The sequence below is a fragment of the Limulus polyphemus genome, unplaced genomic scaffold (genome assembly GCF_000517525.1).
Source record: "Limulus polyphemus unplaced genomic scaffold, Limulus_polyphemus-2.1.2 Scaffold105, whole genome shotgun sequence".
NCBI lineage: Eukaryota > Metazoa > Arthropoda > Merostomata > Xiphosura > Limulidae > Limulus > Limulus polyphemus.
This window is the reverse complement of record NW_013665715.1, coordinates 817,779-844,711: the sequence shown is the minus strand read 5'-3', so window position 1 is coordinate 844,711 and position 26,933 is coordinate 817,779. Positions and strand designations below refer to the sequence as shown.

At 32.0% G+C, this 26,933-nt stretch overlaps 1 protein-coding gene across 1 annotated transcript in view; it reads right to left on the bottom strand.

Annotated features, from left to right (window-relative positions):
- Window positions 1–26,933, bottom strand: part of LOC106470452 (neuroligin-4, X-linked-like) — an 82,519-nt gene that overhangs the window by 14,023 nt on the left and 41,563 nt on the right. The window contains exons 3-5 of the mRNA XM_022399901.1: window positions 5,460–5,609; window positions 5,028–5,213; window positions 2,848–3,637 (exon numbers count right to left, since the gene is read on the bottom strand). Of these exons, the coding sequence (XP_022255609.1) occupies window positions 2,848–3,637; window positions 5,028–5,213; window positions 5,460–5,609 (1,126 nt within the window). The remainder of the gene's footprint in view (window positions 1–2,847; window positions 3,638–5,027; window positions 5,214–5,459; window positions 5,610–26,933) is intronic.

Here is a 26,933-nt window from a genome sequence, read left to right as displayed (position 1 = left end):
TACGTTTAACTACTGAATCAATTCTAACTGATACAAGTAATCCCATAAAATATCTAAAAGTATTGGTATTTTGAAAGGTTAGAAAACATTTGAGACAATTTATTTTCGCGTTCGACTGAGTTACATTCTTACAAACAAGATTCATTCGGTATTTTATAATATTTACTTAATTTTGATGGTGTAATTGCCAATTTTAAAAGTATAACTGTTATTGTAAAAATATACAATCCTTATCCTGGAATAGACCCTCTGTAATAGCATATACTGATTACTGTATAAAAGCGAGATATACTGACTCTCATTCTAAAAGATACTCACTGTAATAAGATACTGGTTCCTACACTAGAATACAGGTACCAAAGTAAAAGATTGATGCTTACTCTTGAAGGTGTGCATTGTTGTTAGATACTAGTTCTTACTCTGTAATTTATATACCGTAGTGAGATTCTGATTTTTACTCTTGAAGATATGTATTGTAATAAGGATGCTCGTTCTTACTCTGAAATACAGGTACTATAGTGGTTCTTACTATTGAATATGCACATTCTAATAAGATATGGGTTTTTACTATGGTATATATATAATGTAGTGATATTCTGGTTCTTGCTCTTGAAGATGTGGATTATAGTAAGATAATAGTTCTCTCGTGAAGATATGTATTGTAGTAAGATGCCTATTCTTAAGCTGGATTACACTTACCGAGATGCTTTGTCTTATTCTGAAATATATATACTATAGTAAGATAATAGCTTTTATTATAGAAGATTTCTACTGTAATATTATATTGCTTTTTACTCCGGAAGATGCTTACTGCTGTTGAGCACTAATATTACCCTGTAGTTTAGAAGGATACTGATCCTTACATTGTACACTATGTACTATAATATGATAATAATCTTCACTCTAGTCTAGAAGACAGATACTGTAGTTGAGCACTAGTCTTACTATGTAGTTTAGAACGACACTGATATTTACACTTGATACTACGTACTGTAATATGATACTCGTCTTTACTCTAAAAAACAGATAGTATAGTTGAGCACTAGTCTTACTATGTAGTTTAGAAAAATACTAATTTTTACACTTGATATTACGTACTGTAATATGATACTGCAGTCTACTCTGGAAGAAACACACTACAGTAACTTATTGATTCTTTTTTTCTTCTAAAGATGCGTCCCGTACTTAAATATGTCGTTGCTCATTTGTAAAAACTATTTTGGGTAGCATCATTATATTTTTGAAGATACTTACTATGGTAATATATGTATATTGAAGTTAAAGATGCATGATGGAATAATATATTGATTTTCATTTGTAATATGTAATATAACAAGGTGCTTGTTCTTCCTTTGTATATGTTGCTCTTGTTATCTTTTATTTTAGGATTTGAAAAGTATCAACCTATAAAAAAGTTGATAATTACTAAAAAAGAAAAAATGACTGCGAATAGTGTTGTGACATTACACTTATATTCATTATTTATATTTTTCTGCTTTATTTTCAAATTATTTCTAATTTTCGCTCAATATTTCTCTTGTTTTGTATTTTTGAATTAGATAAAAACCACCATAACCTTTAGGAAATCAATCCGAAGTTAAATATTTATTTTTCATGCATGTCTGCTAATTATACACTTGAGAAGTTGTAACAAATTTATATTTGTATGTCAACGCAGTGTAACGATATTGAGCTTGAATGTCTACGTAGGTACTTGTTGACGATGTTGCTTTAGCGTTTAGCACATTAGCTCTACACAGTATTTATAGGTACTCATAGTTTTTGACACTCAGATAATTCAGTTTAATCCTCTTTTATTTCGTGGTGCTTACTTTATGTCTCCGTAAACAACATACATGAATCCATTGCATTTTATGTCTAGCTAACTATACAGAATTACACACTTCGACGGTCATAGAGTAGGGTTTCATTGGTCACTTGTTGTTTAGTTGAAATGTATAGAGATCTACGGATTCTGGTATCCTGTCTAACTAACTACTTCCGTACATCCGATAACAAGCTAGTGTGCTTTATTTTTATTTGATTAAAATTCTGTAATAATCACAAGTATAGATAGTAATTACACACTTCGACGGTCATAGAGTAGGGTTTCATTGGTCACTTGTTGTTTAGTTGAAATGTATAGAGATCTACGGATTCTGGTATCCTGTCTAACTAACTACTTCCGTACATCCGATAACGAGCTAGTGTGCTTTATTTTTATTTGATTAAAATTCTGTAATAACCACAAGTATAGATAGTATTGTGATTAATATTTTGAATATGTGAATGCAAGAACAATTCTATGTTTAGCAAGTTGTAATAAATTGGTAACAAGGTTAAATAATACGACTTTTCCATTTGCTCATCTAATTAACTTGATGAGATGAAATGATAGTAGTTACGTTTTTAAAATATGAAGTATAATTCATTTTATAAAGATTAATTTGCATTAATAGCTTAAAATGTACGTGGATTCAGACTTAAATTAAGCTGATTATTATAAGATATTTGGATTGGGGCCAAAACAATTAATAACAGGACTCAAATGATAATTCAGTGCGATCAAATTATTATAAATTTCAAGTCCTTTAACTAGTTTATAGCTCATGTAATATTATGATAAGTATTCACCTTTTTTCAATATTATATTTTAACTACATTGCAGTAGCCAAGTACCCCTAACTTCACTTTAACAAGTTAAATAGTATAAACTAATTTATATTTCATATTAACATTTTAGTTTTAATTAAGATGTTAGCTTTATTGTATACAGAAGTTATTACTATCTCTATTTAACATTCATCAGCTAAATCAAAGAGAATGGAAAAAACAAGACATATTTACCCTTTCTTTGCAAAACTGGTCCAGTACAAGACGACAGCTTGGGCTAAAGAAGTCTCTGAGCGCGAATAATTATGTTGGAAATGTGCAAGTTTTCCGACTAGAGGAACACCAAAAACATAAGGAAGGTCTTCTCCGTGAATGCATCCATACCTCTTAGGATATTCGGAGTTTTCAGTTTGATGACCGAAAACGAAAACAAACGTTTTCTTGCTTCCTTTGGCGCGGTACTTTGCGGCCTTAAATAATGGCCCCACTACGAGACCATCGCTAATGGCATCTGCTGTATTTTCAAGAATGTTGATGGGATGTTCTACAGCTCTCTCCCAGTCTGTATATTCGTTTTCTAATACATAAAATATTTCTTGTAAATGATATGTATATATATTCCCAACTAATGTTTGGAACAGTCTATTCCGGCGATCTTCTCCTATACCATAACGCTCCTCATTTGCCGAAAACTGAAAATAGAATTCCATTCTCGACACCCCAAGCAGAAGATCGTATTGATTGTATAGGTTATTGTGATCCCCCATCAAGACTTCAGGCTCATTCGGTATAACAATTCCGTCAATGGTTGGTCCAAATGCTGTAAGATAGTCTGGAACAGCTAACTGAACGTTCAATATTTGTTCTATAGGTCGATCTCTTAGACAGTATACCATGTTGACATTGCTTTTTGTCGGGCACTTCAACTTACTAGCCAACTGCCGAGTGAACACCGGAGCCTGTCTGGCTATTGCCCACGGACTCAGTGCCGACCCACTGTGCATGACGCCACGGTGGAATAACCCTATTAAATTATGGAAAATTTTTGTAATTCTTTAAAAAATTCAAATTAGTAAACTTTATCATCATGTATTACACAGAACAGAATATAAGTTAAACCTTAAGTAATGTTTCTATTTTCCTCTATTTTCACCTTTGAATTACCTGTACATTCGCATTGCTATATTGTATTAAATGTTATTATGGCAACGCCAAACATAACCATATTGTATATTCGAACAGAACCCGGATTACAAGACGTATTCTCAGAGAATAATTATTTTAAAAGATTAGATAAAAATAGGTAAGAGCATTTGCAAGAACGTATTTTAACTCTTAGACCTGCGCAGTTTTTCTCACGAGATGAGTCCAGAGGATTTGGCCGGTGTAGAAACCAGATAAATAAAGAGAGTGCTCTGAATAATATTGTCTTTTTTTAAGCTCAAAAATATGTTTGTCGTAGTTATATTACGGTTCCTACTTACATAATAGAATATAAATCTACTAGTTACTAATCATAACAAAGCGGAATACCCTCAACATAATCTGTCAGTGTAAACTTGAACTGACTTACAGTACATTATTAATCCGTCAGTGTAAACTTGAACTGACTTACGGTACATTATGAATCCGTCAGTGCAACCTTGAATTGATTTAAGTACATTATTAATCTGTCAGTGTAACCTTGAATTGACTTACAGTACATTATTAAACCGTCAGTGTAACCTTGAACTGACTTACAAACAAAACAAACTAAAAACATCTCGCGCGCTTTCCTTCTGTTCTTTCAAATGACAATTGGGCTCGGCATGGCCAGGTGGTTAGGGCGCTCAACTCGCAATCTGCGGGTTCGAATCCACGTCACACCAAACATGCTCGCCCTTTCAGCCATGGGGGCGTTATAATGTGACGGTCAATCCCACTATTCGTTGGTAAAAGAGTAGTCCAAGAGTTGGCGATGGGTGGTGGTGACTAGCTGCCTTCCCTCTAGTCTTACACTGCTAACTTAGGGACAGTTAGCGCAGATAACCCTCGTGTAGCTTTGCGCGAAATTCAAAACAAATGACAATTCACTTTTAGAGTATTTCAATTACGCTACTGCATTCTTATTGCAAAGTGATTAATCAGAATTAACATTAACTTTGGAAGGTTAAAACTATACTATAATGCCAATCCTTATAGTAAATTAATTATTCATGTGCAAAAATATCTTCCTATGTCTTTACTCAACTTTCATGTAAAACAAGTGTCGGTCATACCTTTTTTTTAACACTTAAGTGTACACATGCTTACCATAAACACTGAAGTACTACCAAGTGCTTTTTCATATCAAAATTAGTGGATTACATTAAAAAATATATACTTGAAATGGGAGTAAAACAGAACGTGATACAGGGAATGTTATTTTTCCTTGCCTTTTGCCATTGGCGAAATCATCAGTAAATTCACGAATGCTGCTCCATGACCATGTCCTATGATTGTAACGTTATGAATATCTCCACCAAATTCTGCGATATTTTCCTGAATCCAGTGGAGAGCAGCCACTTGATCCATTAAGCCATTGTTACCACGAGTAACTTCTTCTAATGCTGGTAAGAACCCTATAAGAAACAAAATAATATCATTCAAATAATATTTCATTATTACTCTCCTAAAATAGAACGATATAGTTCTAGGCGTTATCTAAACTTCCAAAAACTTTAGACTAAACTGTTTAGTTTTTACGGGATCATAGATCGTATTTGTTATTCGTATTTTAATTTTTGATAAAGGACGTTCAAATCATTTAACATATACAAACCTCAGTTCCCAATAAAGAAAGTTAAAATAATCTAACATGTACAGACCTAAGATCCCAAGGCGAAAGTTGAAAGTGATGACGATAATACTAGCTAAGCTTGAAATAACACTGCCGTCATATGCATTCCCAGAATTCCAATCGTAAGACTCTCCTTGAATGAAAACTATTACTGGAACTTTCACGTTTTTGTGAAGAACTGAAAGAAAAACGTTAAAGACGATTTTTGGTTTTCATTATATATCTGCTTAGCTATGAAATCATATAAAATTTAAATTACATATAAATCTTTCATATTCTCTAGTAAGAAATCTCTACATTTTGAAGATCTATAATATTTAAGAAAGAACTTGATGATTTTGGCAGTTCTATATCTCACTGTTTACTCAATACTTAGATATTTTACTTTAATCACAATACTACCGTAATATAATATACTGGAGATTTTTTTAGTCAGAACAAAGACAAAAATAGTTTTCCCCTTAGAAAAACACTAACAGCAAATATCCCACATTTCTAAGCGTACCTAATATTCGGAATTTTTCATATTAAAGTTGTTCCTTTATATTGCCTTTAAAGGAAATAAATATTCGGAGGGTATGATTTTATGAGACAACAGATGATCAACATAATCTAAAATAATAACTAAACTATACTAGTTTTTTTTTTTTTACATTTCTGACCTCGGTACCAGAAGTGAAGTAAGGCTAATTATCTTTAGGCCTATTTTGTGTTCACTTTTACCTTGTAACGTTACAGTAATATGGTTCGATGATATATATATACATATATAATATTTTATCCAAGGAGTGAGTAATATTTCTTTTTAACATCGCTTTTTTTTGGTTGTTCAGTAAATGGTAATAAAGATATATATATACATATATATATATTAATGTAAGTCATATATTAACGTGCAAAAATACTTAAATGGGGAGAGTTATGGATATATTAATTATCTGTAATATCCTTATAAAATAACTCCTTTAGTTTCTAGTTCAAGACGTTGTACTTTTTTCTCAGAAAGTTGTTCCATATATTAGAAAATATATTTTATAAAGAGTTTGAAATTAATTTTGGTGCTTAAAAGTAATAGGAACAAAAAAGGAAAAATGAAAAAAACGATTAAAAAATACACATCTAGTTTCGCTACCTCTATCACTAGGACAAAATGTATATTTTTTTTCCATAATTGAATTTATTTATTTGTCTTATCTAAAGGACGTTCTTTGTTATTGGCCCGGTTCTTTGTTTTAACTTATATATGTGTTAAAGAATTAGAGGAAATGTTAAAGATAATGTACATAACGGAAAGACAGTAATTAAGTTTCATTCTACCAATTATATATACTTTATGTAAACATATTTTACACATACAAGACACGGTACCATAGTGTGGTATACTGTTGTAGTGCTTTCTCTCAACTCGACTTAATGAACACAATTCTAAAAGTAGCAGCGAAATCAAAATTGTTATGGGAGCTTAATAAGATTACATACCATTTTGGAATATTTGTAGTTCTGAGCAAACTAGTGAATATAGTGGTCTATGTGTCTTTTCATTAACTCACTATCCCAACCGTGATTTATTTGCTAACACAGTTAATTATCTTTGCTCCTGACTAAAGCATCAAATTCATAAGACGTGTACGCATTCATGTGCTTTTATATAGAAACTTATATGAATATCTACAGAGTATTATGATATTTGAAAACAGATGTAAGCTTGTCATTTTAATATTAATGGGTTAACCAAATAAATGTTAAAATGAATACACATTACTAAGCTGCCGTGTAATGCAAGTAAATTAACTGTAATGTCCATTTGCCATCGAAATGGGCACATAAAAAAAAAATACGTCATAGAAATATAAATTAACTTTTCGCTTGTAAAATACAATGCCAATGAAGTTTTTATCTTTAAGAACTAAAAATCCTTATCATCATCATAACAAATACTCCCTGGAATAATAAGTTTATTGGAGCAGAGTAGAACTTATTACTCTACTATTAAAATATGCCATAAACATAAGTAACAGAAAGATATAGGATAATTAAATATATCTTTAATTTCTTATCGTTGTTAGTTTTATTGATTTCTCCCTCTTTCTCTTCAGAAAACTTTTGGAAGTTAAAATATTAAGTAAAACAAATCACGTCATATTAAGTAAAACATTAGCCTAGCACAAAAATAATAGTTATACTTTCTACTCAGACTTCCAATTAATAGATTGTGTGTATTAGATATTTTCTGATGTTGTTTGAGCAACAAAATAGAAATTGAAAGAGATATGAAACAATCGTTATCAAACTCCTCTCCTTACAAACTGCAACCTTTCTATAATTTTTCAATAGCCTTACACTCAGCTAATAAAATTAAAGGAAAATCATTTGAACTCATAGATTTGTCAGTAAAGAGCAGATTACATCTAAACCATTATGAATAAATATTCAAAATAACTGACATCACGTCTAACATAATATCAAAATTTAGCACTCTAGTTCGGATCCTCAGCACTAGACTCCTTATGCTCAAATTTGAAGTTCCATTTTCTGCTTCGCGTCTTTTTGTTGTTGTTGTTGTGGTTCTGAACCTCAGTAACAATGTACTAATTGCTCCCCAACAAGGTTCAGGTTACAGAAAGCTATAGGATATGGTTTTCTACAACTGGTTTATATTGCTCTAAAAGGACCATTTTTCCTTGTAGAAGGACATCTGGAGTAGGTTTGTTCCTTTAGTTTAGTGGCAACAGATTGACCACGTTTTTATTTCTTGCTTATTCACGCTACTTGACTAGCCATGGTTGACCTGAGTTTAATTCGTTTTGTAGCTATTGCTGGCTTACCTTTAGCTTTCTCGGTTTAAATAGATTTTGATTTTTCCTCACCTTCCTATCTCTTTCGAGATGAGAAAGTCTATCGATATGCCGGATTGTATCTTATTCTCAGGACACCAGCAACTGCACAGAATATGATATTTCTATTTACTTTTTCGGTTTCTTTTCATTTTCTCCAAATGTCACAACAGTGAATCCAAGAATCCATGTTTACGCTACCATTGGGTGTTTATTCTGGGTCACTTAAGGTCCTAAATACGGTGCTATATCATATTTCCTGCTTCCATGGGGAACATTAAAGGCAATATTATTTGAAACAGTTTCCTGTGGTTATCCGCCCTTTAACAAACACGGTAAATAGGCCTGTTTGGCACAGTTCGCATATGTCTTGGCACTCCACAACAATACCATAAGCAAAACGTTATTGCAAAAAGTAATAAAACCTGTGTACAATGTATCAAGGAATACGATTATTTTTCTAGTTAACACGTCTTGAGTCCTTGAAAGCTCATGTATTTCAAATATTTTCTTCTAATTTCTCTGCCTTTAGAGGTAGCTCATTTTAAATTACCATTCTTCCACCATACTACACCTTGACGTATACTCACTTACTAGTCATTAATAACACAGGCCTGTAAATTTAAACTTCGTAAAAATTGTTTGGATTTAATAACAGCTACGCAGATTTCGAAAATAATATTCTTTTTTTTTCTATCACGTAAGGATTTTTTACAAATCGGGAAGAATAAAACTCTTACTTAGATCAAATTATTATTTCGTTCACCACAATGAACATTTGTTAGTATTATGTTTGGGTTCTAAAGCTATTGATAACACTCTCACGTCGCGGTTGGACTAGAGAAATCTATAGCCAGTGGTTGTCAACATTTAAGCATAACAAAATCTTATCCGATTTAAACGAAAATGATTCACTTATGTAAAAGTACATATGACGTTTTGTGAAAAATCTGTACGTGATGGAGAAAAATGGATATCGTTTTCGGATTCAACGTACAGTAATTACTGTGGAATATGTAAACATTTCAAGACAACAAAAACCATCGCATAATTTGGTATAATCTGAAACACTAAAAAGAGTTACTAGTCGTGTTTACAGTCTTTGATGTTGTGAAGTGTTTACTATGATTCTGTCATAACATATGTCATCACGTCGTAACATCCAAGTTTAGAAATCCTCCAATCACAATCATTCTATGTTGCACATCAATTTTCTCCCTAGATCTACACTTAGGTTAACATATTTTGTAGGATTTAATTACAGCAAGATATGAATAAAGTTTTATCATGTGTAGTTTATCTCTGACTCTGTCTTTATCTTTCATATTCTTGATTTCCTGAAACAAATATCTTTTACTAGTTTTTTCATGTGTTCTTCTTTACTCATTCAGCTCATTCGCACAGTTCTCTCATGCGCATAATTTGGCTCTTTGTTATTTGTGATATATGGTACTTTGTCAGTTTCATTACAATCAATGTAATGTTTCAATAATTACACGTAACACCAGATTTTAGAAATGGCAGCGAATTCGCTTATCATTATGTTAAACATACAGTTCTTATAAATACAATCCCACTATGAACGTCATGAGGTAAGACTTTGGTGACTTTAATCCATTTTCAAGATTAAATTTCACTTTCAGTTATTAATAGCTGCTATCAAATGGCCTATTTTGAAAGAAGATGCTTTTCTAGCGTATTTAGCTAGTTTTGCTACAATCCTAGTCTTGATTTTTAATGCAGTGATAATCGGTATTAAATATTTGTTATCATGGTAATTACACGGCTTAATTTCATCAGGTGAAAGTGAAACCTGGAATACCACAACTACTTTGGTAAGTAAGTATGTGCGTTACTGAACATGTTTGGTTTGAAACTACGTGATAGTGATCGTTTGATGTTAGGACTGCTGCAGAAAGATGATTGCCAAGTCATGCTGCTGATCATAAATTAATGTATATGCCTTTAATATCGATCTGGTGAGTGTATGCGTTAATAGATGTTTCAGAACTAGAACATATGTCGTTATTACAACAGTTCAGTTGTAGAACTATTGTTACCTAATGATAGGTGAATTCAAGGGATTAAGATATATTATCTCTGATGGGCACTTGATGTTTATAAAGTTGTCTTAAATAATTCTTGGTTATTCAATTGTCAAAGCCATACTATATAATTTATGTGCTAGGTCTTTTGACGGAAATATGAGCAGAGCTTATGTCGGAAAGTACTTGCTAGACAAAAAAAGTTTCTTGAATAAGAACAGGTGACTAACAACTGGAAAGGTGAGACACAACTAATATTCTTATGATAATGCTGAAGAATAGTTGAGCAGGTAATGAATATACTTAGTGATTAACTGCGGATGATTGTTCAGGTATTACGTCACGTGGGCTCGAGTTGAGTGGAACAGTAATTTGATTATGATAATAGTATTGGTAAGTTTCTGAAAACATCATTGTAAATGATTGGTTGTACGTAGCCATGTTAAGGTTTGTGATTGAAATAATAATAAATAAACAGTAGTTTAGTCAGGTAGGAACAAGTTGGGAACTGATGCACTGCTGTTGGAATATATATATGTGTTATTATTTTTATTGAAAACAAATAGTGTTACTTTTATATTATTTGACTTTTTCCCACAAAACCTAGCAGCACAAGAGATTCAATCACTTTCTTCATTCATCACCATGACGGTCCTAAAAATCGTTGAGTTGTGTTCTTCATCAGACAAAATGCGAATTGAGTTTCTTTGCTAGTTTCTGAAGCAATTGTTTCTGCATGGTTAGCTGCCTCCACAAATTTCGACAGGCCACATGTACCAACTTTTTTTCAGAGCGTTGATAATGATGTTGTATACAAATGTAAATTTTAAGAGATGCAAAAAATATACTTACAATTTTAAATCAAGTTCATATATACCAGAGTGTTTTGCATATTTAGATTACATCAAACATTATTCGTGCAACCATATGCATGCCGAAACGCATTCTTTTTATTTTGGATTGTCTACCTTTGTAATGTTATAAATTTAAGCCTTGTTTAACTTGTTAAACAGTGTTTCTGAATCTAGCATCTAATGTAGGACTAAGGCCAAAACATTGTGCATTCTAACTGTATGCTATTTATTAGTGTGCTTGATAGCATAAGAAGAATTTATTCTGGTTTAAACAACGACCGTTTCCCCTCCAAGAAAGCGTTCCCTGCTCTAAACAATTGTATCTTGGTAGAGCCCCAAGAGCAAAACTATTAATCTCCTGACCGTGTAAATTTTAATTTAGTAACTGCAGAAGAAGGAATTTTCTAGATAATGGCAATAGTCTTCGTGAAGTTCATAATAAGTCCATTATTTCATTTGTAATGACGTTATATACCAGAGAATATTCTTTTTACTATATAGTTGCGTGGCCCAAACAGATTGTCTTAATGGCTGCTTTTTAATTTAGCAGCTCATTGCTAGTAACACTTCTCCTTGGTTAGACATTAGAGGTACATTGGGATTATATCAAGGAATTTCTGTGTAACACTTCAGTGAAGTAGTAAATGTGATCTTTATCCATTGAAGTTATCTCCAAAAACCAAGACATAGGTACCAAGACAATACAGATACCAGGTCTGTAAATGTTATACATTTTAGTTTTCACTTTATACATTAAAAATAACAAAATAAATAGGCTTGTGAGCTATTCCACTCAGCTAATAAAATCTAGAATTACGTATTCATTCCCATTTTACAGGATAATTTACTGTTTCTATCTGGTACACAAGTATAGCCTGCCTGGACCTTGAATTCTTTAAAGACACACAGGCCTAGATTTCCGATGACAGATCTCAAGATTGTAATTCCCCTTTCCTTTCATCCTGAAACCTAAGCGCAAGACCGTCTGTGACCAATGGTTAGCGTTCCTAGACTGTGGATCACTGTATGCGATCCGCTGCTGCAAAAACGCGCTCCGCACTTTAGGGCCTTCAACAAACAATAACACTGTTGGTCAAACATCACAAATTGATAAGACAAGAGTTGATCTAGAATTGGCAGTGAGTGCTGTTAACTTGCTACCTCCACTGTAGTCTAAGGTCGGCTTTGCGTAGACTTACGTGAAATCCTGAAAGACACAAATAGTATTATCAGAATTTAGATTCGTCGTTTCCCTTCATTAATTAACTGGAAGAAGTGTTCTTGGCAGAGGATTGGTGATAATATGATAGCTGCCCACAATCAATAGCATATATGTTCATTTGTATCTTCTAAAAATTAATGTTCCCATTGATAGAAATCGGAAAATACCAAACTCCTTCCTGGCTTTTACCTTGAATTTTTATCTTCATCAACGTTCTTTGACGCAGGAAGGATCCTTGGCCATGGCCAGCGATCATCATTGACATCAGTCTCTGCAGGTTAATAATCCATTGTACTTCTATTGGATAGCCTACACCTTATCCATTGGCGCTCTTAGGTACGTGCTCTGACTGCCATGCAGATCTTGATTCCAGCTGACATCATTTTATTCAAGACTGGTTTCTGGCTGTAACTAAAAGCGCTAACTTGTGTCTGATGACCACTTTTCCTTCATGATTTGTACTGTCAGACTCCATTAACTATTTCAATATCCTTGAACAGCAAAAACAAAAACGCACGCCCACTATACACTGGAAAAGCTGTGTTTAATAATATGTAATTATATAAATTGAAGGAATGCAAGTCACGGTTCGCTACTACCAATTTATCAAAAGCGACATAAATGGAAGCCCTTATTTTATTTTCAGAATTCATGTCGATAATACCAAATGAAACCATGGCAACATCGTACTTGATATTTATCTTCGCTTGCAACCTGGTGGTTGGAAAGATCAAATATATTATCCTTACCTATAAAACAACAGAGTTTCTTATGCACAGAGAGAAAGAGCGTCATACTAACTGTAGAAATACATTATACCACAAGCGTATCATGAATCTATATAAATATAATAATATTGTCTGTTGTATGTTCATGTAACTACTTGGCAGGATGTGGATAGACCTTTACCAAAGTTGGTTTGGAGGTTCATTGTCTCCATGCGGAGGTACATACAAATTATCAGTTTTGTATTTTGCGTTTTGCTGTTTTTATGGCCGTTTTTGAGTTTTTACTACTACTTCATTCCCTGTAGATGGATATTCACTAAATTTTGTATGGAGGTTTGTTGCGTCTATGTAGAGGTAGTTACGAATTTTCAGTTTTGCACTTTGCTGTGTTTAAGGGCGATTTTTAATTGTTTACTAATACTTCGCCCCCCCCCCCGTTGATGGATCTTCACCAAATTTGGAATGAAGGTTGCGGTTTCACATTTTGTGTTTTTCAGTTTTTCTATGCGTTTTTTTTTTACAATTACATACAAGGGAAGCAATTTTTCATGTCCTAAGATAACCTTTCATTAATCATGAATTTGCATAACTTCCGTCCAGAGGATGGCTACAATATCATTATTGTTGGCTGAACTTGTATAAAGGCATCAAAATTTTCACGATTTCGCTCTTATGTTGAAATGTCTGTCAAATAGCTTGTTTAATCCTACTTTTGAAAATTGGTATTGGAATAATTAAACAATATTTTTTGTGTGATGAAAATAGCACCACTAATTGTTCTTGCAAAAAACGGAAATAAAATCATAAAATTATTCCGGACAAAATGTACAAGACAAAGAAAAGACTGACAGCTTTATATATGAGCTATTACTAATTTCTTTACTATAAATTTTGAATGTTTAGCACCATATCTCACAAATCACAATGAATGGAATATTGCGTACTGTTTGTAATTTATCATTATTATAATTATTCAAAGATGATTTCAAATAATTTTGATTTCTCGTTGAAACATGTTTCAGACACTAAAACTTAACTGAGCTTCACGTTATTTCCTTAAACCGACTTTCAAGTGTTCAGAGCGAGACACAAGAATTTAGTATTTATATTTTGGACAATTGGGAAAAAATATTGTGATCTGTAAAAAGTACAAGTTATGAAATTAACTTCCCCTAGATAAATTTTCGTGAGATTGTAGATTCACAGGAAACAGAGAGTCGAATGAGCATGGTACGTTTTACTGGAAGCATTAAGATTTATTATATTCAATGCCTTTTCATGTTTTCAAATAATGTTCACAGAATATTTTGAAGTCAGAAAGAGATCATAAATTTAACCAGCAATTTACTCTGCATTTCACGCAAACTGAGATTTTACCTTCACAAGTTATTTCTTTCTGGAGCATCGTCGCTGACAAAGAAGATTTTGTTTGGATAAGGTATCATAAAAATGTAATACCAGAAGTGTACGAAGAAATTGTTATTTTGCGCACGTAAGTTGGAAAAACTGTAAAAAAAATTTTACGTCTAAAGTCGCTACAGGACTCATAAATAAAACTGCATTTGAAATGGAACATTATAATTTATTATCTTGTGATACTGCATAAGGAGTACTATTCAGACACTCTTGGTTACAAGTGATGGATGATATCATGTGTAATACTGAAATACTTTGAACGCACCAGAAGATATGTCATCTATTTCATTTATAAAGAAAGGATGTTTTGTCAGAGTTACAAGAGATTATTGAAATTAACTCTAAGAATTAATAGGTTAGAACATAGGTTGAACTCGTTACGGTTACATTTATTGAGGTTCATATTATGAAGCGATTATGAGCTCTGCTAATAACTCACACACATAACGAAATAAGCATGAAAAACAAATGTGTGAACAAATGACTACGTGCCATTCAATGTATATGGGACTACGATAAAACTGCAACTGCTCAGAGTTTTTTTTTTTTTCATAAGATGTGCAAAAAAAACGAAACGCAGAAAGCCCATTCGGAGTATTTGTTCAACTGCCTTTCCTTACAGTTACATTCACGAATAAGTTATTTGGTTTTCACACAGTTCATCAATAAATCCATGAGTGTAGGCAACTGATGGGAACGAAACTCAATAAGGTGACGAAATGCACGTCGTTATATGTTGGGTCATCAACAGGGTTTGTGATATTGATCATGATCAATATTTGTGGAACACAGGGTTTGTGATATTGATCATGATCAATATTTGTGGAACAAACATATACTTTCATGTATTTTCCACTTCGTAGAGAATTTATTACTGTTATACCAGAAAGGAAAATAAAAGGTGTTCTCACCTGCGACTAATAAATATATCTTTAGAAAATCTCGCTAGTTTTTATAGAAAGAAATGAAGAACACTGACAAATAGCTAATTACGAAAACCAATAGCTCAAGTATAGTTGAAGGATTTTTTAAGGACTATCCAATGGAAACCCTTGACATAAAAATCAGGATCGTTAGAAATAATAAAGTTTCAGTCTATTATAGTAGTCGTAAACGGTCTTTTAATTATTATTACAAAAAAATGTAAATTTCAAATTTATTGATGATGTACACTATAGTTGCTTAACTGTGATGGACTTGGCTGTGTTCTGTGTAACGTTGTTTTCGTAACATAATTGAATTTAAACTTCCAAAATCTAATAGCGTCGTAACGATTTAGTTTCATAAGTTACCAACATACAACTTTTTTTTTCTCTGTTATTATAATTGTATACAGATTGTATATGAATATATTTTATTTATGTTTATCGTTTATGTGAATGAAGTTACGCTTACATGCCACTGAAACTGAATGACATCTAGGTGCGTGCCCATTAGACTTTACCTGACAAAAATTGATGATCATTATTTACATTTAGACGTTTTTCAAGAACTTAAAGTTCACGTTCATTGAACTTAGTGAGCCTTAAATAAAATTTTCACACCATGTAGACATAACAACAGTCAACACACTAGTGCTTTCATGTTATGACGCAAACTTAATTTGATCTAGAGACTGGAACTAACGGTTTCGATGTTGGAACCACGGGGTAAGGAGTGACATTCCCATAAGTCAAATATTAGTGACTGTGTCTGGATCAAGAGACATTTTTTTATGTTTAAAAACACAGTGATTTAAGCCTTAAATCATTTGAAGCAATTTGTTTACTAATGTTTATTTCTAATACAAATGTAACCCATGGGTTTAGATTATTAGAAAGATGCGTTTAACAGTTTTATCAGAATACCTCTCTACAATCATTATAATAACTGTTAGTTTTGAAGCTAGGTACATATCAAAATATTTATTTGTTTAGATAGTAATTACCTACAGTTTGAATTATTTTAAACTACATTTTTGTCATATTTCTTTTGTTAAGCATTTAAGTAAGAATTAGATCACATAAACTTTGTTTTTCATTAGTGTTATTCTTTGTCAAAATTAAACACTTTAAGATTTTGTTTATGTTTATTAAGTTTGACAGATAAACTTCATGATTCTACTAACATTACAATTAAACATTTCTCAAATGCTTACTTAAATTGTTGAAACTGGACACTTTGAGTAAATATTTGTTTTCAAATTTACTATTAGGACGGAATAAAATAATTTGTAGTACACAGTCAAAACCTTTCATTGCAACTGGTTTACAGAAAAATAAAAAATAATCGTAAATTTAGTTAATAAATGTAAGCACGCTGACATATTTAGACTACATTCTGCGTCATAAGAAGTTTTTGTGCTTGTTACTTATATGAAGAATATTTGAAATGGATGGATTAAAAGTAAGCTAAGCTCATGTAGAACAAATGTCAAATTTACTTTTTTAATATTCTTTCTTTATTTTTAATTTCAATGTAACATAATTATTCTCCTAATAGTTAATCCTTCAAATAGACATAATGGGTTTTGGTTGCAAGAAATAATTGCAAGTTTAATAATGGATATTAACTTTCACTGATGCCTTAGCAAATCGTCAATGTTATCAGAATTACCATGGAAGCAACCACAATTACACTTTGGAAAGGTTATGTTGCTTCTTCTATTTTTAATTTCAGTAAAAAGTAAAATTTAACTGTAAGCTACAACCAAATTATTTTCTACTTTTACAAAAAAGGTATAAGGATGTGTTAATCGATCTACAAATCCGGTTTTCAGAGAATTTTGCTATATCTCTACTCTGCCTTTTACGCATCAGCTAAGAATTCTAAAAAATCTCTCAAACCAAAAGTACGTACAGTTCAGGCGAAATTAGGAGTTAAAGGCAATTGAAAAACGTAGACAGTAAAGGATTTTTGACATTCTCTTTAATGATAAATTTAATACCAGCCTATTTAAGTTATAGCCGGATGGAGTGACAGTATGATCCATGGAAATTCTAAGACTAACATCTTCGATGTAAGTTAGGGATTGGATTAACGAATATTCTAGTAGGTGTTGACCTGCAAGGGCAGTTTATTTCTCGTTCACAAAGGATCTTATGACTATGGGAGTAGACAATGGTCTTAAAATAGAGCTTCCAATGGTTACATCCCAAGGGTTATATAGAAATTACACCTAAAAAGGAAACTAAGATAAGTTCGTTGCTTATATAATATTTCTAAATTTAAACGTGGTACCTTGTTTGTTGTAAAAAATCAAAGTAAATGCAATTGAGAAAGCTATAAACTTTGATTTTTTTTCTTTATATACTTTAGTTAATTCTCAGTGAAGATATTGCTTAATGGAATTATCTCGGTTTAATCACAGTAAACACGCAGTCACTGCACTGCCATTTATGCCCTAACTGTAAGTAAAAACGTATAATTAGTCTATTAGATAAGCCAGAAATATAGGTTACTACAATGACAACTGAAATGAGTACAAAATCCAAGGAGTTTAATTTATAAACTTGGTTGGTGTGTGTGTGTTTTCCCAGAGGTAGATAGTAGGATCTTTATATAAACTGATAATGTTTGGATCAGTTTTTTCAAGATCATTTCATTTATTTCCACTAAGAAATTTCGTATTTCATCTCTTTGATACTGGGTTTGTAATGATAAAAATTTATCACTTAATGTTCTTTTCAGTTAAGAGACCCTTTATGGAATAACGGCTAAACGAGGCTAAATGTTATCTGACTATAACGAGACAAATCTTGAGCGTTGGAAGTTTTTTAAACGAAGTCTGAGATACGGTATACATATCTCACATATTTGTTGATAATTTGTTTTCAATTGTGAGATAAATAAATGAATTCCTCTACAGCTATATATATTCATATTGGACGTTGTCATTGAAAAACATTCTTTCCATAACGAGACGCGCGTTTTTTGAGACAATTCTCCCTAAAAAAATCAATACTCATGGATTCACCAAAGAATAAAAAAGAAGGCAAAAATATATCTTTCATATGACATCCACTCAGAAATCAACTAATTTATTTTTGTAATTTCCGTCTCAAGTTGACAAGATTAATCGTTTCAGAAGAGGCAGTTTAAAGAAGATAATTTATCCCTTTTTATTAAAAAGTAACTTCTCCCTCTAACAACTGATCAGATAAAATTAAATTATTCATAACTTTTGTGAGGTACTTTGACTAGGCACGAATATATAGTATTAAAAATAGCGAGTTTGTCACATACCTTTTTCTCTGAATTGGTAAATTACTTTGCACTGCTCCCTCTAACAACTGATCAGATAAAACTAAATTATTCATAACTTTTGTGAGGTACTTTGACTAGGCACGAATATATAGTATTAAAAATAGCGAGTTTGTCACATACCTTTTTCTCTGAATTGGTAAATTACTTTGCACTGCAAAGCAAAAATATTACAATTTAAGATGCAACAATGATACTATATAGACATTTAATAATATTCAAACCAATGAATTCGCAAAAGAAACTATATTTCTACTAGCTAAAACAGCCTATTGTGAATATTAATTAAAACTATATTTTATAATAAGAGCAATATGTATACTAACATTAATAATCAGTAGCGATATCTGCGTATTAAAAATTCATGTTATTATTATTATGAGGAGTCAATGGGGTATATAGCATGTTGTGAGATAATTAGGTTGTGATACTTGAATATTGAGAGTGTCATGCATACGATTACAATAGGTAACGTGAGTAGAGTATATAAAATGTTAGGCCATAATTCGATAGCAACGTTTGGACACTGAAAAACGTTATATGATTATCAGGTAGCGTTAAAAGTTGGGAAATATTGGATAATTAGGTTGTGATACTTGAGTATTGAGAGTGTCATGCATACGATTACAATAGGTAACGTGAGTAGAGTATATAAAATGTTAGGCCATAATTCGATAGCAACGTTTGGACACTGAAAAACGTTATATGATTATCAGGTAGCGTTAAAAGTTGGGAAATATTGGATAATTAGGTTGTGATACTTGAGTATTGAGAGTGTCATGCATACGATTACAATAGGTAACGTGAGTAGAGTATTTAAAATGTTAGGCCATAATTCGATAGCAAAGTTTCGACAATGAAAAACGTTATATGATTATCAGGTAGCGTTAAAAGTTGGGAAATATTGGAAACACTTAGACCTACTGGCTTCAATTTGTAGAACTTAATGTTTTCCAATACTTTTGGCCTTAAATCGTAACTTTAAAAATTCTATTCTGCAGATATAAATAATGTTTCAAAAAACTTATGTCTCTCGTCGTCCAACACAATTTACGAGTTTCGTTATTGAACAAAAAAGCTTCTTTGGCAGTGACTTGTGGGGACAAAAATATAAATCTAAAACTTTATTTTCCTCTCTTATTTGGAATCAGAAGTTGACTCATTAAGAACAATGTGGCACTAAAATAACATACTTTCAATCTTGGTTTTTTTAAAGAATGGATGTTTTCTAATGCTAATTATATAGCAATGCTAGAGTTTGGACTTCAGAGTATTATGAATGTCATATAGTTAAGTAGCGACATCAGGTTACCGAAATTATCAAATGATAATTAGGTTGAAATTATAAGAAAAACATGTTCCATGCTAATTGAATAGCAATATTAATGTAACATAGCTATATGATAATTAGGGTAACAAAATGAAATGCATAAAGCATGTAAGTATGAGGTGATATTAGGGATTTGGCAAAAGCCATATAATGAATATCATATTACATAATGTTGAGTTATGTGTTTTTGTATTTTTCATCACTATAGTGATATCTCAATAAAAAAAATAATTTCTAATGAAGACAAAATAGTGAATAGGAGATAATATTAGTGATGTAGTAACAGAACCTTAGTTTTAATAACTTGTCGGTGAGATAATTAGACCATTTGAGTTATTTTACTAGGTATCGCATTATTTACATAATTATATTTTTTACAATGACGGTTTTAAAGAACCGCTTCATCTTATTAAACATTTGGAGTAGTGAGCCGCATTAGAAACATGCGTTAGAATAATGCCAAAACGTTAATAAAATTTACAAGTCGACATTAAGGTGTTACTTGGCAATAACGTTGGATTTACAAAACACTAGTGAATTGGTTACTGTTATCCTAGACGATACAGCTTAGCAAAAACGATCAATAAAATAGTTGAACATGGGTACTAGTACATCAGCAATTGGTCAGCGGAAGTCTATAGTTATACATGCTTTGTATAAGGAACCAATAAGTTAGATTACTCCACTAATCTTCGTGTGTTTTTCTCTTGAGAACTTTACACGATTCTGTGGTAATAGTGCTTGTTGTAAGATATCTTAATGTTTTCTATCATAAAGTATGAAGTTATATGATATTTGCCACGCACAAAGATTACGTTTCTCAATATCTAACCAGATTGCTCAGGAAAATATAAAGTTTGAGTCAAAATAAGTTTAGAATTCTTCCTTAATAGAACCTCGTATTGTAAATATCTCATCCTTTCAGAAAAGACTACTAAAAGGGCTAGTCTTGTTTTATTTCTTACTAGGAAGGAGGAATATAGAATATTTTACGATTCGTGCAGTCACAAGAAAAATATTTCTAATTATTTTAAGTGATATTTTGTAACTACAAAGATACTGGTAAATCTATTACTTAGTATATTATAATTATTCTTACTTACGTAAACCCATTCTGTAATTTTTGCAATTATAATAATTGAACAATTTATCTTTGCCTTTTCCCTTCCCTTTCTGAAAATATAAAATGTTTGTATGGCTTAAATACACAGGACCAGAACACACTTAAACTCAAGGTACTTATTACTTTAACACACAGATTGCTTGGTACATATTTACTTCTTTATATCTTGACAAATAAGTTAAATCAAACGTTGAGGATTCATCATTTCTCGAGTTCACTGTTGTACTTTGTCTCTATCTGGTTTTCAGCAACTATTTCAGTGAGTTTTCTAACAGTAAACGATTACCACAGTAGATTTCTCTACCCTTATGAGTGATGATTTATTCTACTGATTTTCGTACTTCGCTGAAATTGTGAGTGGTATTTTATTATTATTATTATTATTCATATTTTTATTTTACAAGCTTACAGCAAAATCGGCTGGGTATTTTGCACCAAAACCTAGATATATATGTACTATATGAAACGCCGTAAATGTTAATGACCTATTTAAAAAAATTTATTATTTTTCATTGAAAGTTGATTTACATGGCTATTAATGTATGCGATGTTGTTGTGAGCGGTTTCCTTTGTACTAGACGCTTATTAAACGTGTTTTTACACGAAACATCAAGCACAAAACCACCTAGCTCAGTAAATAATGGTGGGGAGGAAAAAAAGCCAATGCAGCAGTAGACTGTTGAAAAACATGTAACATACAACTGAATGCATATGCACGTATGTAGCTTAAATTTTATTCTCCATGAATTAACAAAAGAAAAACGTAAGAAAGAAGATAATTAAAAAATATTAATTTAAAAAGGGGAATAGGGATCATCAAAAAAGTACAGAAACGAGTTGAATCAAAATGCAAAGATTACCTGCAATAAGCTATCGCTTCTAAAAATAACTATAATTAACACTCGTGCTATACTTAAACAATCCAAATCATAACTTAGCATTAACACAGTCATGTATATCTAACAATTAGTAATTTAAATGCGGCTAACTGTGTACACGACGAAGGACCATAAGAAATTAAGGTGTAATCAGGAATTAAATACAACAAGAAAAGTGTTTTGTATGTTATTTAATTGAGCTTCCAAAAGCATTAGAGCAAACATATGTTATTATTTTAAAGCATCTTTTGCCAGCAAGGTTTAGTAAGCTGATGTTAGTCCCTCTGAATCTTAGAGCTGAAAGTTACGTCTTTGTCATGGAAAGCTGAAGCTTACTTAGAAAACAATATTATCAGTTTTGATTAAATTACTCTTGTCAGATCTTTCAATCGTACATTAACTTTATATTAAGAAAACTTGAAAAAAAAAGAGAAAGGTTATGCATAAATAAAGGGAAAATGTGACGTTTTTTTTATCTTGACACTGCTATGTTTTACCAATATACGTAACATTCGCAGAAAAGCTTATAGTATGAACAACTGGGTGTTTGAGTAACATCAGCTTTTGTCAGGCCTTTTTAGTCGATAACATCAGAACTATTCGATGGCAATAACAATGTTTTTATTTTTAAAACTTGACCTGGTGGGATTTGATTAATCCAACCAATTTTGTTGGTGGGGGGGGGGATAATAGATCAGTATTTTGATGAAAATTACATCTGATCAGTTTTCAAAGTTAAGAGCATATTATCCACCTTATTGGCTAGTTCTAAACTGGTCACAATGTGAGCTTTGTTTCTTGTTTCTTTTTGAATTTCGCGCAAAGCTACACGAGGGCTATCTGCGCTAGCCGTCCCTAATTTAGCAGTGTAAGACTAGAAGGAGGGCAGCTAGTCATCACCACCCACCGCCAACAATTGGGCTACTCTTTTACCAACGAATAGTGGGACTGACCGTCACATCATAACGCCCCCACGGCTGAAAGGGCGGGCATGTTTGGTGTGAGAGGGATTCGAATTTGGAGAATAGTACCTTTTTACCTTTTTTCTAACATTATGAACACGTTTGATTGCTCATCTTTTTATTCTTTAAAGTTTTTCGAACAGGATGCATCTATACAGCGTATGTAGATTTTACTATGGCGGACAAAAATCACAGCTTATGAAATTGGTATAAAAATTTATATTTGTGTAAACGATTATTATTACACCTACATATAGATCCAAAATTATTCTTCGACATTGTAATCTCACCAGTTGACTAAACGTGAGTTTTATTAATTCAGGTGTTCGGAAAAAATAAAGAGATATCTCAACTTACAATAGACAACAAAGCTCACAGACGCGGCATGGCCAGGTGGTTAAGGCACTCGACTCGCAATCTGAGAGTCGCGTGTTACCGACTTTTTTATATGTAGTAGATATTTAGATTGAAATACACAATATCTTTGCTTTGGGGTTTAGAAAACGGATTTAGTACCCTGCTCAGGGAATTTTCTGCCTATCGCGACTTCATAAGACGACTGCTTGATCCTATAATTCTTAAAAAATGATACCATTTTAATACTTCTTTTAAAAACAAGCTTTGTTTTTGTCGCAAGCTAGTGAGGCGTGTTTTTTTCTCTAATCTACTTTTTATTTTTCTCTGTTCTGCAGTTCTCCTTTTCTTTCTCTGATTGTATTTCTTTTTATCGATCTGTTGTCTCCCGGTGAGCTAGCAGTAAGTCTCCGGAGTTCCAACGTTAGAATCTGTGGTTCGTTTCTCCCACCAACTGTGTAGCTTTGCGCAAAAGAAAACATCAACATCGGTATACTTTACTAAAAGACATTTAAAATACGTTGACAGTAACTTAATCTCATTCTTTCACGGAGTCTTTCATGGGCTACGTAACTGCTTCACAAAACTATAAGTTAATTTCTCAATTTTTAAATTAAAACTTTTTCTCCTTTCTTTAAATTTAATTTTGTGATTGTTAAAAATATTACTATACAAATTCTAACTGTATAAAGATTCTTTTTTTGCAATGATCTTAGTTCGAATTTTTTGCTCTTTCTATTAAACAACAACTTCTTTTTCATTTTTATATCCTACCTCGTTAAAACATGAACATCAAACTATAGGTGTAAAATATTTTAGTTAGTGGCTTTATGGGCCGAAATTATGTTTTCTAGACGTTGAAGCAGATCAACTCATGACAGAATTTTCTAAGATAGATTGAGATTCATATAAATAAATATATATATATGGTGTCTTTCTTAGAAGCTGCTGGTACACTTATTATAATAGTGACGTTTAAAATGTGCCCGAATAGTGTTAATTATATTCTTCTACCTACTACTTTACTCTTTACGAAAGTGTTCATATAAAACTGATAAAAAAAATCCGTCACTTTACATTTATTTACTGTGTATGTTTTAACAGAAAGGTTTTGTTTTAAACTTGTGAACTTGCATAATCTATATAGGAACCGAAACTCAATTTTTCCCTGAATTTTCTTTAGGATCTTCAAAATGTGTGTAAATAACTTGATATATAATGTTTTGAGATTCAACCTGAAAATGTTTACTGAATGATGTGTATTAAGACGTGTAAAGAACACTGGTTCACATAAAGAAATTAAAAACGGTCCTTGTGCATAGGGTACCTGAACTAAAACCACACCCCAACGTTAAACACTTTGCATAATAAAACTGTATTAAAAACAGAGTCAAGTCCTCTGGACATACACCTGGTCACCGCCGAAACATGTAAAGTATGTCCAGAGGACTCGACGCCGTCCGTCTTTAATACAGTTTTATTGTGCAAAGTGTTAAAAGTTGTGGTGCGATTTCCGTTTAACTCTTTTCCATACTATAAATGTATTTTAATATGTTTAATATATACATATTTTGTAATTATCTGTATTACATCGAAGGCGTACTCAACTTTGCACAACCCTGACAAGATAATTATCTAAACATAAAATGTTATTGTTATAGATGTACGCCAACAAATACATGATTGTTTTTGTTCGTTTGTAATTAAGCACAAAGCTACATAATGGGCTATCTGTGCTCTGCCCACCACTGGTATCGAAACCCGGATTCTAGCGTTGTAAGTCCGCAGACATACCGCTGTGCCGCTGGGGGGCTACATGATTGCGTGAGTGTATAAGTGTTATAACTTACATTGTTTTGCTGGCGCAATCATGTAATTCTTGGCGCGTACATCAAACAATTTATATTTTTACATAATATATATATGTATAATATTATTTCTATAATAGAAGTTTCAATCAGTGAAGCACTACAAAAAATAATTGAATAAGCCCATTAAACAGAGAATAGGAGACGAAGTATAAAAGAGATATTGTGCGATTACGCTACTGCTAAAGGCAAGCCCGTACAACCATACGATTATATCCCAAAACGAAGAAGTCAATCTTATTCATTTGTCTTTACTTAAGAAAGAACACTTGTTAACTTAACAAACGATCCTGACAGGTATAAGACAGCTTATCAGTTGAGGTCCTTTTGAAAATGACAGGTATGAGTAATCACTTTTGCGTGTTTTTTATTATTATTTTCTTGTTCCAAAAATAGAATCTTTGTTGCCAGTTGCCCCATTGTCGTTAGGCAAGAAGAAAGAAATGTCCTTTTGTGAACTTTCAGCAAAATCTCTTTATTTTTAAAATGAAATTGACAGCTTCAGACTGTGACTAGTAAAACTGGATATAAAGACACAAGAAAATACTGATAGCCTGAACACTGAGATGAGCAGGGAAGTTTTCATACCAGCGTGAAAAATACTCAGTTGTTTCAAAAATATTTTTACAGTCTTAACAAATACTGACTATACTTTAATAATTACAGATGGTGTGAATTTATCCGTTTGATTTAACACACAAAAATGCTTTATTTGAAAGAAAATTTGGTTGAAGCTTACCAACTAAAATAAATTCCACATTACTGATTAACAGTGAATAATAGCACAGACTGCAAGTCTACAGGAAACATCAAAATAAGAAAATCAGAATGCTGTACCAATATTACCCTAACTTATGTTGTTCAGTATTAAGATGTATAAAATGTCATTTCCGTATAATCATTTTGGTACATAAAAATAATTTCGACAAGTACAATTTCTAACTCTCGAAAGACTTGTGTTTATGTAGTTGTTATTAGAAATTATAAGGGTGTTAAATATTGAACCTTTGAAGACATCAGTGATAGAAACACACGTAGAGATACCTTATAGTACATGTTAACAAGAGAAATAGCATGAATTATTAATAGAAGATCAAACCAAAAATAAACTAATTAAAGGAGAACAATTACTGTTTGAATATAACAGAGGTAGTATTTGTTTAGCAGGAAGGAGGTTGGTGTTATTTTATAGCTTAAAACTACACCATGAACTACCTGCGCTCTGTCCACCGCGGAGTATCGAACCCCGGATTTTAGAGTTGTAGGTGAACAGAGTGAGGGATAAATTTACTTTAATGTTTACGTTCATATATATACATATATAACTTTATTGTTTTACCTAAGCTAACAATATTTAAGACATATTTCCCTGAGTACGAAAAAACAAAAATGTTTTTGTACCAATCTAAATATATAGATTTTTTTGAAGAATATTTTTACAAATAAACAAAACCGTTAATTTCAATAAGAAAACTAAGACTTCGCGAATCTTTCACGACAAACCCCATCCTACTGAAAATCAACATACAACGAACTTTAAAGAAAAATCTTTATGGAAACCTCCACCAAACAGAGAACCACATTAGTAGAGTTATATTAAAGTAGTAGAAAATTATATATCACAAACCTTAAAATCTTCCAAGCAA